The 12,054-nt window shown below is 53.7% G+C and overlaps 1 protein-coding gene across 1 annotated transcript; it reads right to left on the bottom strand.

Moving 5' to 3' along the window:
- Window positions 1–2,164: 2,164 nt before the first annotated feature.
- On the bottom strand, window positions 2,165–9,863 carry LOC141976801 (maestro heat-like repeat-containing protein family member 7). Its single transcript, XM_074937964.1, has 6 exons — window positions 9,789–9,863; window positions 7,468–7,572; window positions 6,148–6,283; window positions 3,437–3,546; window positions 2,218–2,318; window positions 2,165–2,171 (listed from the first exon to the last, which is right to left on the bottom strand). Exons 1-6 carry the CDS (start codon window positions 9,861–9,863, stop codon window positions 2,165–2,167), a joined length of 534 nt encoding a protein of 177 aa, XP_074794065.1.
- Between the last annotated feature and the right edge of the window lie 2,191 nt (window positions 9,864–12,054).

The following is a 12,054-nucleotide window of genomic DNA, read 5'->3' as shown; positions in this document are numbered from 1 at the left end:
ACTTGCCCAAGGTCACCCAGCAGGTCAGTGGCAGAGCCAGGACTAGAAACCAGGGCTCCTGACTCCAGGCCACGGCCAGGTCCCCTGGGAAGCTTTCAATGACCCCAGCCCTGCATCAGCTCCCTGATGAAGGAGTTGCCAAGACTTTGAAGGAAAGAGCTCAAATTCAGAGGGATCATGGTAAATTGGAGGACTGGGCTATAGACAACAAAATGAAACTCACCCAAGACAAAAGTGAGGTGCTACATTTAGAGAAGAAAAAGCAAATGCACAGAAACAGAATGGGGGATAACCGGGTGAACTGCTGAGAAGGATCTGGGAGCTGCGGTGGATCACAGCCTCAGCATGAGTCAGCAAAGCAATGCTGTTGCAAAAAAAAAAAAAAAAAAAAAAAAAGCAAATGCAATTTTAGGTTGCATTAACAGAGGTATAGCCTGCAAGTCATGGGAGGTGATAGTACCACTCTACTCAGTGCTGGTTAGGCCTCAGCTGGAGTACGGTGTCCAGTTTTGGTCACCAATGTCTACAAAAGATGTGGAGAAACTGTAATGGATCCAGAGGCGAGTGACAAAGATGATCAGAGGGATGGAACACAAGCCATACGAGCAAAGATTGAAGGAACTGGCTATGTTTAGTTTGGAAAAGAGGAGATTAAGGGGGGACGTGCTAATGGTCTTCAGATTCTTCGAAGGCTGCCAAAAAAAAGATGGCGAAAAGTTGTTCTCTCTTGCCACAGAGGGCAGGACAAGAGGTGATGGGTTCAAAAGACAGCACTGCAGATTTAGATTAAATCTCAGGAAAACCTTCCTAACTGTAAGAAGAGTAGGACAATGGGACAGACGACTAGGGAGCTTGTGGAAGCCCCTTTGCTGGAGGTTTATAGAAGGAGGCTGGAACCATCTATCTCGGCTGGGATAGACACAACAAATCCTGCATCTTGGCAGGGGGCTGGACAAGCTGACCTTGCGATCCCTTCTCACCCTGCGGTTCTATGAGAGCTGTCCCAGAGCACCTGGAGAGGGTTTTGGTGTGTTCTGCCTCGACTATAGCGCTGGCTAGAGTCACGCTCTCTCTCTTTCGCCCAATGGCGATACCCAGTGGGAGACTGAGAGACACCCTGAGGCCGTGGAGGGGAAACACGGCGCTCCTTCCCTTGCTGCAGGGGCTGGAACTTACGGCCAAGGGGGCGACGCCAACCTCTTGCTGAGAGACGTCGTGATGAGGGTGCAACGGTCGCTCCTGCAGCGTGTTGAGCAGCTCCCGTAGGACCTTTCCTGCGGTCTTGGGGTGGGATGTCAGCACCCTCCACATCTCCATAGCAACACTGCAAAGGGAGAGAGCCGATTTCACCTGGCCAGAGCCCCGCCAGCCTCCTGCACCCACCGCCACCCGCACCTTGCTGGGTCTCCCGCCACCGGCCGGCCCTTTGTTGCCCTCCTGCTGCAGCAAGGGCCCCCACTGCCTGGGGCAGGCTGCATGGGGGCCGGCTCTGAGTGTCAGCCCCGGGGGAGGCCGAGGGCTGCCATCTGGGGTTTTGCAGTCTGGCCTGTCTCCACGGCATGTCAGCCTGCAAAACCCTCCAGAACAAGCAGAAGCTCTGCAGGGAGCAGGAGGTCTCTGGAAGGTTCTGCACGCTCCTGACCCTGGCAGTGGGACCAGTCCGGGGCAGCCGGAGCGCAAGCGGCAGCAGCCCCAGGCCCGTACCTGTCACATGACAGCGAGCAGCCCAGCAGGGTTGTGACCACCTCCTCGCTGTACCGGTGGCCCAGCACGACAAGGGCCTTGAGCAGCTGCTGCTGGGCCAGAGGCTCGCTGATGGAGTCCAGGTTGTGGTATATGCTCGTCACAGCCTCCGACACCTGGAAGAGAAATGGGGAGATGGGGGCTTTGGCTTCCTCGCGCTGCTATTGATCTGGGGTGCCAGGGAACTGCCGTACCTGAGAGCCATCTGCCCTCCCACATCCTCTTCTCCAGCTCCAGGCCTAGAACACAGGGCCAATTCCCGGCCTATCGATTCATAGACTGCAAGACCACAAGCGGCCATGGAGATCACCTAGACTGACCCCCCGCATTGCACAGGACCTGCCCCCCAGTAATGCCGAGCGCCCAGAGACAGAGTCTCCCACGGATGGGCTCCCCCAGCAGGCTGTTCTCACTGCAGCTCTTACCCTCTCCAAGCTTGGGCTGGGGACCCACAGGATCACATGCAGCATGTGCCTGGCCGCCACCGAGTCATGGACGCTGGTGTCTCTCATGCCCTCGATAGCAGTGAGGAGGAAGTCCATGCGCTCAGATGGGTTGAAGTACTTCCCAAACATCTGAAACAAACCTGCCAGTGAAACCCCTTTTGCTGCCCAGTGCGGTTCCAGTCGGACCGAGCAGCCAGGACTGGCCCAGCCAGGAGTGCAGGCAAAGCCCGCTCTGCCGGGACAGGGCTGGGTTACTACACCTGGGATGCACAGTACCCAAGCAGCAATCAGGAGCTGTCGTGCATGGCAGAGGCCGGCGTGGCGGTGCACGGGGGCACAATACTGCACAGCACGGATACACTCTCTAGTGCTCAGCAGGGGCTGGCACTGGTGCGTGGACGCAATGATGTCTTGGAGAGCATTAATCTCTGGGGAAGCTCCCACCACACCTGACAAGGAGCTGGGATCAGGTTTGGATGAGACCCAGTGCATCTTGGGATGTGGCACGGAAGGAGGCATATTGGCCCGCCATAGTAGAAGCCTTGCCAGCAGATCGAGGGAAGTGATTATTCCCCTCTATTCGGCACTGGTGAGGTCACATCTGACCCCCCACAAGAGAAAGGATGTGGAGAAATCGGAGAGAGTCCAGCAGAGGGTAACGAAAATGATTAGGGGGCTGAAGCACATGAATTATGAGGAGAGACTGAGGGAAGTGGGCTTATTTAGTCTGCAGAAGAGAAGAGTGAGGGGGGATTTGATAGCAGCCTTCAACTACCTGCTGGGGTCGGGGGGCAGGGGGGCGGGTTCCAAAGAGGCTGGAGCTCAGCTGTTCTCAGTGGTGGCAGGTGACAGAACAAGCATCAATGGTCTCAAGTTGCAGTGGGGGAGGTCCAGGTTGGATATGAGGAAACACTATTTCACTAGGAGGGTGGTGAAGCACTGGAAAGGGTTACCTAAGGAGGTGGGGAATCTCCATCCTTCGAGATTTTTAAGGTCAGGCTTGACAAAGCCCTGGCTGGGATGATTTAGTTGGGGTTGGTCCTGCTATGAGAAGGGGGTTGGATTAGATACCTCCTGAGGTCTATGATTCTATGAGGTGGAGTGGGCCATAGGCAGGGCTCCGGCCCAGCTGGATGGGGTCAGTCACACGCCTGGGTCTGTCCCTTCCCCCTGACTCCTAGGGTGTTAATTTCTCTCTCCTGAGGACTCTGGGCACAACAATCCCAGGAAGCATTGAAAGTAGTTACCATGGCGATATTGCTGGTGTTGGTGAACCAGGTGACCCAGAAGGTGTTCTCCACTCGCCACTCCCTGAAGACCTGCAGATACTCCGCACTCTGCTTTGCCAGCGTTGTGCCTGAACCAGGGAGGGGAAACAGACAGCAGGCAATAGAAATCAGAGGTTAGCTTTGGAAACGGGAGTTTTGCAAGGAAGTTTACAGACAAGTACATCGAAGAAACATACTGTAAATTCAGGCCAATAAACTCCCCCCACCCCCGAACAAAACTAAACAAACTAACCCCCCTGGAAGAGTCAAAATAAACCAGGCAGAAGTGCAGCAGCAGTGTGAGGCTCTCCAGTGGATTGCACTGAATGCAGCATGTAGGATTACCAGCCCTGTGGGCAGGTAGCACATCTGGGCATTTGGCCCAAGGAGCTACTGCCCTCGGAGACCAGGAGGCCAGAGGATCTGAACTGGTGGAGCCAAGGGAGACAGCGAGGTACATAGAGGAGACTTTTAGGGATGCAGTAGAGTGGTCCCACCCCCCGTCTGACAGCCTCTATGCTGCTGAGGAGGGTGAAAGTTTCTGGGAAGGAGAACATCGAGCTGGAGCAGAGGGAGACAATCCCATAGTTGGGACCCACCTTCCAGATGAAGTCAGGATATCCTCTCACACTGAGGCTGCCCCTCCTGAGGCGGGAAGCCCAGTTACAAAGAAAAGCCAGGTAATAGTAGTGGGGGATTCAATCAATAGACATATAAGCAGTTGGGTTTGTGATGAGTGGGAGAACCGCATGGTAAATTGCCTGCCTGGTGCAAAGGTTGCAGCTCTCACAAGACATCCAAACAAACTTCTGTGCAGTGCTGTGGTATGTAAGCTAATGTTTAAATCGGCCTCTGTACGAGATAGCGAATGTGACAGTGAAGTTTATAAAAGTCTCCAGATGTGATCCCTGGCAAGCCTGACTTCAGCACCAGGCAAATTGTTGAAATGATAGGAAAGAACAGAATTATCAGACACATAGGTGAACACAATTTGTTGGGGCAGAGTCAACATGGCTTTTGTAAAGGGAAGTCATGCCTCACCAATCCAACCAAAGTAAGCTGTCATGGGATAAGAGGGAAGGTTCTCTCATAGGTCAGTGGTTAAAAGATAGGAAGCAAACAAGAGGGATAAATGGTCAGTTTTCACAGTGGAGAGAGGTAAAGAGTGGGGCACCCCAAGGATCTGTGTTGACACCAGTGTAGTTCAACATAGTCATCAATGATCCAGAAAAAGGGGTAACCAGTGAGGTAGCAAAATTTGCAGATGATACAAAATGACTCAAGATAGTTAAATCCAAAGCAGACTGCGAAGAGCTACAAAGGGATCTCACAAAACTGGGGGACTGGGCAACAAAATGGCAGATGACATTCAATATTGATAAATGCAAACTGGACACCACAATCCCAACTATACATACACAATTATGGGGTTTAAATTACCACTCAAGAAAGAGATTTTGGAGTCATCGTAAAGAGTTCTCCGAAAACATCCGCTCACCGTGCAGTGGCAGTTAAAAAAGCCAGCAGAATGTTGGGAACCATTAGGAAAGGGATAGATAATAAACCAGACAAATGTCAGAATGCCTCGATACAAATCCAATGTGCGCCCACACCTTGAATACCGCGTGTAGTTCTGGTCGCCCCATCTCAAAACAGATATACCAGACTTGTAAAAGGTGCAGAGAAGGGCGACAAAAATGATTAGGGGTATGGAAGAGCTTCCATATGAGGAAAGATTAAAAAGACTGGGGGCAAGTCTACACTTAAACCACTCTATTGCCATAGCTGCACCGGCGCTGTCGCGTTGAAGAGAAGATGGTCCTCTGCCAACAAGCTCTTAATCCACCTCCCGGAGAGGCGCTAGCTATGTCAGTGGGAGGGTGCTTCTGCCAACAGGGGTGTGGATTTTTCACAGCCCTGAGCAATGGAGTGATAACAATATAGGTCTGCAGTGTAGACCTGGGACCATTTAGTTTAGAAAAGAGCTGACTAAGGCGGGAGATGACAGAGGTCTATAAAATCATGACTGGTGTGGAGAAAGTGAATAGGGAAGTGTTATTTACCCCTGCACATAACACGGGAACTAGGGGTCACTTTCTGAAATTAATAGGCAGCAAGTTAAAAGCAAAGAAAAGAAGGTATCTCTGCACACAATGCACAGGCAACCTGTGGAAATTGTTGCCGTGGGATGTTGTGAAGCCTAAAAGGATAATTGGGTTCAAGATAATTAGGCCATGCAACCCCAGACTCTGCATGTCCCTAAACCTCTGACTACCAGAAGCTGGGACTGGATGAGAGGGGATGGATCACTCCAAATTTCCCTTTTCAGTTCATTCTCTCTGAAGCATGAGGCACTGGCCGTTATCAGAAGACCCAATACTGGGCTAGATGAACTGATCTGAGTCAGTATGTCCATTCTTATGTGAGTTATGAAGAGTAGAATATGGACAGGGGAAGCTAAAGACATCAGGGGAAACTCCATGGCTTGAAGGACTATGGATACTAAGGAGGTTTTTTCAAAAAGTGTATTAGGAACAAAAGAAATCCTAGCAATGGTGTAGACTCATTACTAGATGGAGACTGTTTAAAAGGATGCAGAAAAGGCAGAAGTGTTCAATAAATATGTTTCCCATGTTTGGAAACCCCATGTCAGTGTATTTAGGAAGGACAAGGGTCTCCAGTGCTCTTACGTTTTTGCCACAGCAGGAAGGCGTAGAGGTGGTGAAGTCCCTCCATAGCCGATCGGCAGATCTCCTGCTCCTGCTCAGCACAGAGCAGAGTGAGACAGCCCACCAGCTGGCCCAGGACTCTGAACTCCTCCAGTCCCTGACGGAGAGAGGGAGCAAGGGGAGTCACTCGCCCCTGCAGGCCCAGCGCAGCATGTCCCCCTGGCATTGCACTAGCAAGGGGCTAGAACCGGGGGAGGCAGAGCCCAGCGCAGAGAGACTGGGGACAATGAGAGCAGGAGGAGCCATGGGGCCCATCACCAGGGACTGAGGGAAGCTCAGCAGGGATGGGAAGTCTGGGTAGCAAAGTCAGCAAACGTTGCCCTGGAGTGGGGACCTGGGTAAGGAATGAACTAATGTCCAGTCTCCATCTCAAGGGCAAGCTCCTAATCCCAGCCCCTTCTCCCATCCTCCTCCCTCCACTGACCTCAGGTCCAGGAGCGTGAGGTCACCTTGGACTCCTCTTCTCTGCATTGCGCCTCTCTCACTCCATCCTGGAGCTCCCCACAACCCCCACTTTCTGCGCCGCAACCAGCCTTCCGGCTCTCTCCTGCCGGCTCTCTCCTGCAGCCTCGTCCTCTAGCCTCCCCCTCCTGCCAGACCTTCCCTTGCCCCTCCTGCAGCCCCTGCGCTCGCTCCCTGCTCTTCCCCACGTCGTCGCACCAAGCCCCTTGCCCTCCTCTCCGGGTCTGCACGGCCTCCCCTGACCCACTCCCCATTGCTCTGGCTCCTTTGGCCCCTCCCATCCCTTTCACTGTGTCCCCTCCCACCTCCCTCCTTCTCTTCTGCTGCCCCAGCCTCTGGGGGCATATCATCCAAGCGCCCCCCTCCAGCTGCCGGAGGGGAGGCCCTGCCACAGGGGGGATGGAGCAGCTGGAGCAGCTCAATGGCCCTGAGCATCCAGAGCAGGGGGTGTTCATCTGGCAGCCTGGCAGGAGCTGATGCCAAAGCATCCCGGGGGCAACTGACAAAGGGGCTGAAGAGACACCTGGGTTCAGAGGGTGCTCTCAGGGCCATCCTGTGTAAATCCGCTGACCCTGCGGAGCAGACTTTGGTCCTAGGGGAACAGCGGGGAGAGTCCTTGGAGATAGAATTATGGGGCTCCACCCAAGGCCCACTGGAGTCAGAGGACAGACCCATCCACATCAGGGCTCATTAGATTGGACTACTACCGAGGATCTTGCTGAGTCACTATTCCAGGCCCGGGTTTTCCCTGCCGGGGAGCGCTGCACCACGAGGCTGCTCAGTGCACTTAGGAGACGGCCAGAGTCACAGGCTGCTCACCTTGAATTCCTGTTGACCAGAGATGAATTTGGTCAGCCAGGTGATTCTTCTCACTGCCCTCAGCCGCACATGCACCTCCTTGGATGCGGTCCAGGGGAGCAGGACCTGAGAGAAACAGATTGGGACAAATTGCGAAGGAGAAGTACCAAAAAATAGCACAAGCACATAGAGTGAAAATCAGAAAGGCTAAGGCAAAAATGAGTTCTAACTGGCAAGGGACATAAAAGGCAATCAGAAGCAGCTCTGTAAATGCATTAAGAGAAAGACAAAGGAAAGTGTGGGGCCACTACTCAGCAGGGAAGCAGAGCAAATAATGGATGATACAGACAAAGCCAAGGTGTTTAATGCCTTTTTTGCTTCAGTTTTCACTAAAAAGGTTAATGGCGACTAGATGCTGAACACAATATTAAGAACAAGGGGGAAGGAATACAGGCCAGACTAGGGAGAGAACAGATAAAAGACAATTTAGGTCAGTTAGATGTATTCAAGTCGGCAGAGCCTCATGATATTCACACGAGATGGAGCTCGACAAAGCAATCTCTGAACCTTTCGGAGGGCTGAGGTCCCAGAGGACTGGAGAAGGGCAGCCACAGAGCCTATCTTCAGAAAGGGGAACAAGGAGGCGCCAAGGAATTATCCACCTGTCAGCCTATCTTTGGTACCCAGAAAGATCATTGAACAAATGATTAAACAGTTTGTAAGAACCTAGAGGAGATAATAGGGTGATAAGGAATAGCACCATGAATTTGTCTACAACAAACCATGCCAAACAAATGTAACTTCCTTCTTTGACCGGGTTACTTGCCTAGTGGATGGAGGGAGGCAGTATGTGATGATGTATATGAAGTTTTGTAAGGCTTTTGACACAGGTCCATAAGACATTCTCATAAGCAAACTAAGCCAATATGATCCAAATGAGACTACTCTAAAGTGGGCGCACAACTGATGGAAAGGCAATCCTCAAAGAGGAGTTATCACTGACTCACTGGCAAACTGGGAGGGTGTCTGAAGTGGGGTCCCTCAGGGGTGTGCCTGGGTCCAGTACTGCTCAATATTTTCATGAAGAACTTGGTTAACAGAGAGGAGAGTATGCTTGTCAAGTTGGCGGATGACACCAAGCTGGGGAGAGTTACAAGCACTTTGGAGGACAGATTAGAATTCAGAATGAGCTTGCCAAATTGGAGAGTTGGTCTGAAGTCAACAAGCTGAAATTCAGTCAAAACCAATGTGACGTAACGCACTTAGGAAGGAAAAATCAAATGCATAAAAACAAAGTGGAGGATAACCGGCTAGGTGGCAGGACTGCAGAAAAGGATCTGGGGGTTATCGTGAATCTCACACTGAATAGGAACCAAGAGTGTGATGCTGTTGTGAAAGAGGGAAATGTCATTCTGAGGTGTATTAGCTTGGAGCACTGTGTCCAGTTCTTGGCACCCCGCTTTAAGAAAGATGTGAACAAACTGGGGCCCGTCCAGAGGACAGCGACAAAAATGATCAGCGGTCTAGAAAACCTGACCTATGAAGAAAGGGTGAACGACTTGGGCATGTTTCGTCTTGAGAAGACGGAGGGGGCACCTCCTAACACTCTTCCAATACGTTAAGGGCTGTTTTACAGAGGATGGTGACTAATTGTTCTCCACGTACCATGAAGGTAGGACAAGAAGTAATGGGCTTAATCTGCAGCAAGGGAGATTGAGGTTAAATATTCAGAAAAAGTCTAAGGGTGGCTAAGCACTGGAACAGGTGACCTAGGGAAGTGGTGGACTCCCCATCATGGAGGTTTTAAAAAAACAGGCTGAACAAACGCTCCTCAGGGATGGTCGAGGAATGCTTGGCCCTGCCTCAGTGCAGGGGGTGGAGTAGATGACCTCTTGAGATCCCTTCCAGCCCTGCACTTCTGTGATTCCCTCTTCCCAAGCTCTGGGATCGAGAAGACCGAATATCTGCCGAGGACATTTCCCTCTTTTTGGAGCACAAACCACCCACAGAATCGACTTCCTGTGGCCCCAGAACTAGAACGTTGGGGGAATCTAGCTCTGGGCTGTGGCCAGTATTGGTGGGGCCCATGGTGAACACAAATGAATCCCGGGCTTAGATGAGGCTCAGTGGAGAACACGGCAGATCCCGCACTCCTCCACCCCCGCCCCATGCAGACGTTTTTCAGATATAGCGGGGGCACTTGGTCCTCCAGCCCAAGAACCTTTTTATAGAACGTACTCTGAGGAGCAGAAGTCCCATGCTTGGGATTAAATGGAGCCTTGGTCCCAGAGCCCCACCCCAGCTACAGGACTCGTCCCCTTCCTGCCCCCATGCCTCCACACCTCCACGATGTCCTGCAGCACCAGAAGGTTGGGCTTCTCATCCTCATACACCAAGGCCTTCAGTAGCTCATCCATGGTGTTCAGAGTCTGTGTGCAGAGTAGAGGAGAAACCACAGCAAGTGGCGTTATCCAGCCAGGCCACGAACCAATGCCCTGGCGTGTGACACGCCCCAGGCCACGGCAGCCCCTGCTATTCCAGCTCACCCACTCACCTGTACCCGCAGGGGACCTACTGCAAACTCCTCCTGGCAACAGGACCCCACCCGCTTTTGCTGTCCCCAGGGAGGACACTGCACACAGTCTAACGCATTAGAAGAGTCAGGAAGGACTCCGCATTTGAGGGGGAGGGGAGATTTCCAGCCAAGCTTCACTTCCCCTGGCCTGTGTGCATCTCAAGCAGCCGATCTCAGGCCTGTGCCCCCAGCCATGCACTTGGGATGAATGTGCTTGGGAAGGGAATGTCTGTTCCCCACTAATTGCCGGTGCCTGTGAAGGATAAATGCCTACTACTGCTACCCTATGAGGGAGTTACTCCTTTATCTGCGGCGGTGGGGCTTGTGCTTTGGTACTGCAGGTCCTGAGCTGAAGCGCTGCCAAGGAGCTGTGATCATTACACTCTTATGCCAGCGCCAGGTAACCCAGGGGGCAGGGACACAAGTGACTTGCAGGAGTCCCCCTCGGTTTGGGGCAGCTCCTCATGGCTAGTTTGGGGCTTACGTTCTTGTATAGAGCAGCCTCCACGCCCTGGTTGGTCTCTGCTGGAGGCAGGGAGAAGACGCTGGAGAAGCAGACGGTGAGCAGGCTGGATAGCTCCATTCCCCGCAGCAGTGGCTTCACTTTGCTAAGAGAAGAGACACGCGCGGATTGGAGGGCTGAGGCGAGACTGATGCACTGATGTTGGCCTCAGGCTCCCAGGACATGCTGGGCAGGCTTCTGAGAAGCTGAGAGCAGGGCGCCAGCGGCACTGAGAGAGAGCCCCCCATGGCGCAGGCTGTGCCACGAGCCAGGGCTCAGCCTGCCCAGCCTCTGAGCCACAGGGAGTCGCTGAGCTGCCGGTGTGATGCAGCTGGCACAGCTGGCGGCGACTCCGGTGGCTCCGCTCCAGCAGTGCCCAACTGCCCCTCTCCCCCCGGAGCCATCGCCTGCGGGTCCCAGAGGGGACCGGTCCAACCCCCTTGCTCCCTCCCCCACATCTTCACATGGCCACTTGGAGAGGTCGCAAGGCACCGAAAGGATCCTCCACCACCAACCCACGGGTGCCAGCGCACATGCACCAGCACCATGGCCTGGTGCCACGTGCCCGGGGGAATCAGAAGACGGGGGAGGAGCAGAGGGGGCAATGCCCTGGAGAACTGTCCATGCCAAGAGGCTGGCGTGTCTGGCTGCACACAGCACTAGCTGGGGCTGCGCGGGCAGGCCGGGTACCTCAGCTCCATGATGGCGAGCATCGCTTGCTGACGCACCCCGCTGGTCAGGGAGTCGACGGACTCAAGATCAATCAGCTCCTGGGGAGACAATGTGGGGAAGTGCCAGCCGGGCTCCGAGCTCCCATAAGGCTCCGACTGGGGAGCAAAGCGCAGGGCCTGCAACACGTGGCCTCGGCAGACAGGTCGTCCTACTGTGGGCTGACGGTGTCCAGAGCTCCAGCTGGGGAGCGCAGTGCAGGGCCTGTGGTCAGTGCCCCAGCGTCACGCGTCAGTGCACTGCAAAGGCTCCATCAGCATTAGCACCCAGGGACTCCACCTGAGACCAGGCTCCTTGTGCCAGGTGCTGCACACACACGGTGAGAGCCAGTCCCTGCCCCAGAGAACTCACGAGCGAACTGGACGAGACAAGGCATGGGAGGGAAACTGAGGCACAGAGGGGGAAGTGATTTGCCCAAAGGTCTCACTGAGGAACTGAGCCCCAGCCCACTGGACCACCCACCAGCACACGCTGTCCCACGTTCAGGGAAGGGAGGTAAGCTCTGGAAAGCTTTCTGCAGCACCGCAGAGCAAAGACTTTCCAAATCTACGGAGCAGATTTGTTGCTAGTTCCCTAGTGGGCACTGACTGCGCAGTGCTGGGGCTCTGTGCAGGGAGACTGGTGTATACAGAGCGACCCGGTGACTTGGGAAGCTGGGCGCAAGGGAACAATCTATGTTTCAATACAGTGACATGTTCAGGACCAAAGAACGCAGGCCACACTCACAGCATGGGGGGCTCTAACCTGGGAAGCGGTGACTCTGGAAAAGACTTGGCAGGCATGGTAATCAGCTGACCAGGAG

The sequence above is a fragment of the Natator depressus genome, chromosome 23, assembly GCF_965152275.1.
Source record: "Natator depressus isolate rNatDep1 chromosome 23, rNatDep2.hap1, whole genome shotgun sequence".
NCBI classification, from domain to species: Eukaryota; Metazoa; Chordata; order Testudines; family Cheloniidae; genus Natator; species Natator depressus.
Note: the sequence above shows the minus strand (reverse complement) of the source record. Positions and strands in the feature narration are given on the sequence as shown.

Excerpts from the sequence above, each read along its gene's own strand:
- LOC141976801 (XM_074937964.1), bottom strand. The coding sequence starts at position 9,863 with ATGGATGAGCTACTGAAGGCCTTGGTGTATGAGGATGAGAAGCCCAAC. Across the intron at positions 7,573-9,788 it reads TGCTGCAGGACATCGTGGAG|GTCCTGCTCCCCTGGACCGC; the intron begins GTGTGGAGGCAT and ends TGTTTCTCTCAG. Across the intron at positions 2,319-3,436 it reads ACACCAGCAATATCGCCATG|ATGTTTGGGAAGTACTTCAA; the intron begins GTAACTACTTTC and ends GGTTTGTTTCAG.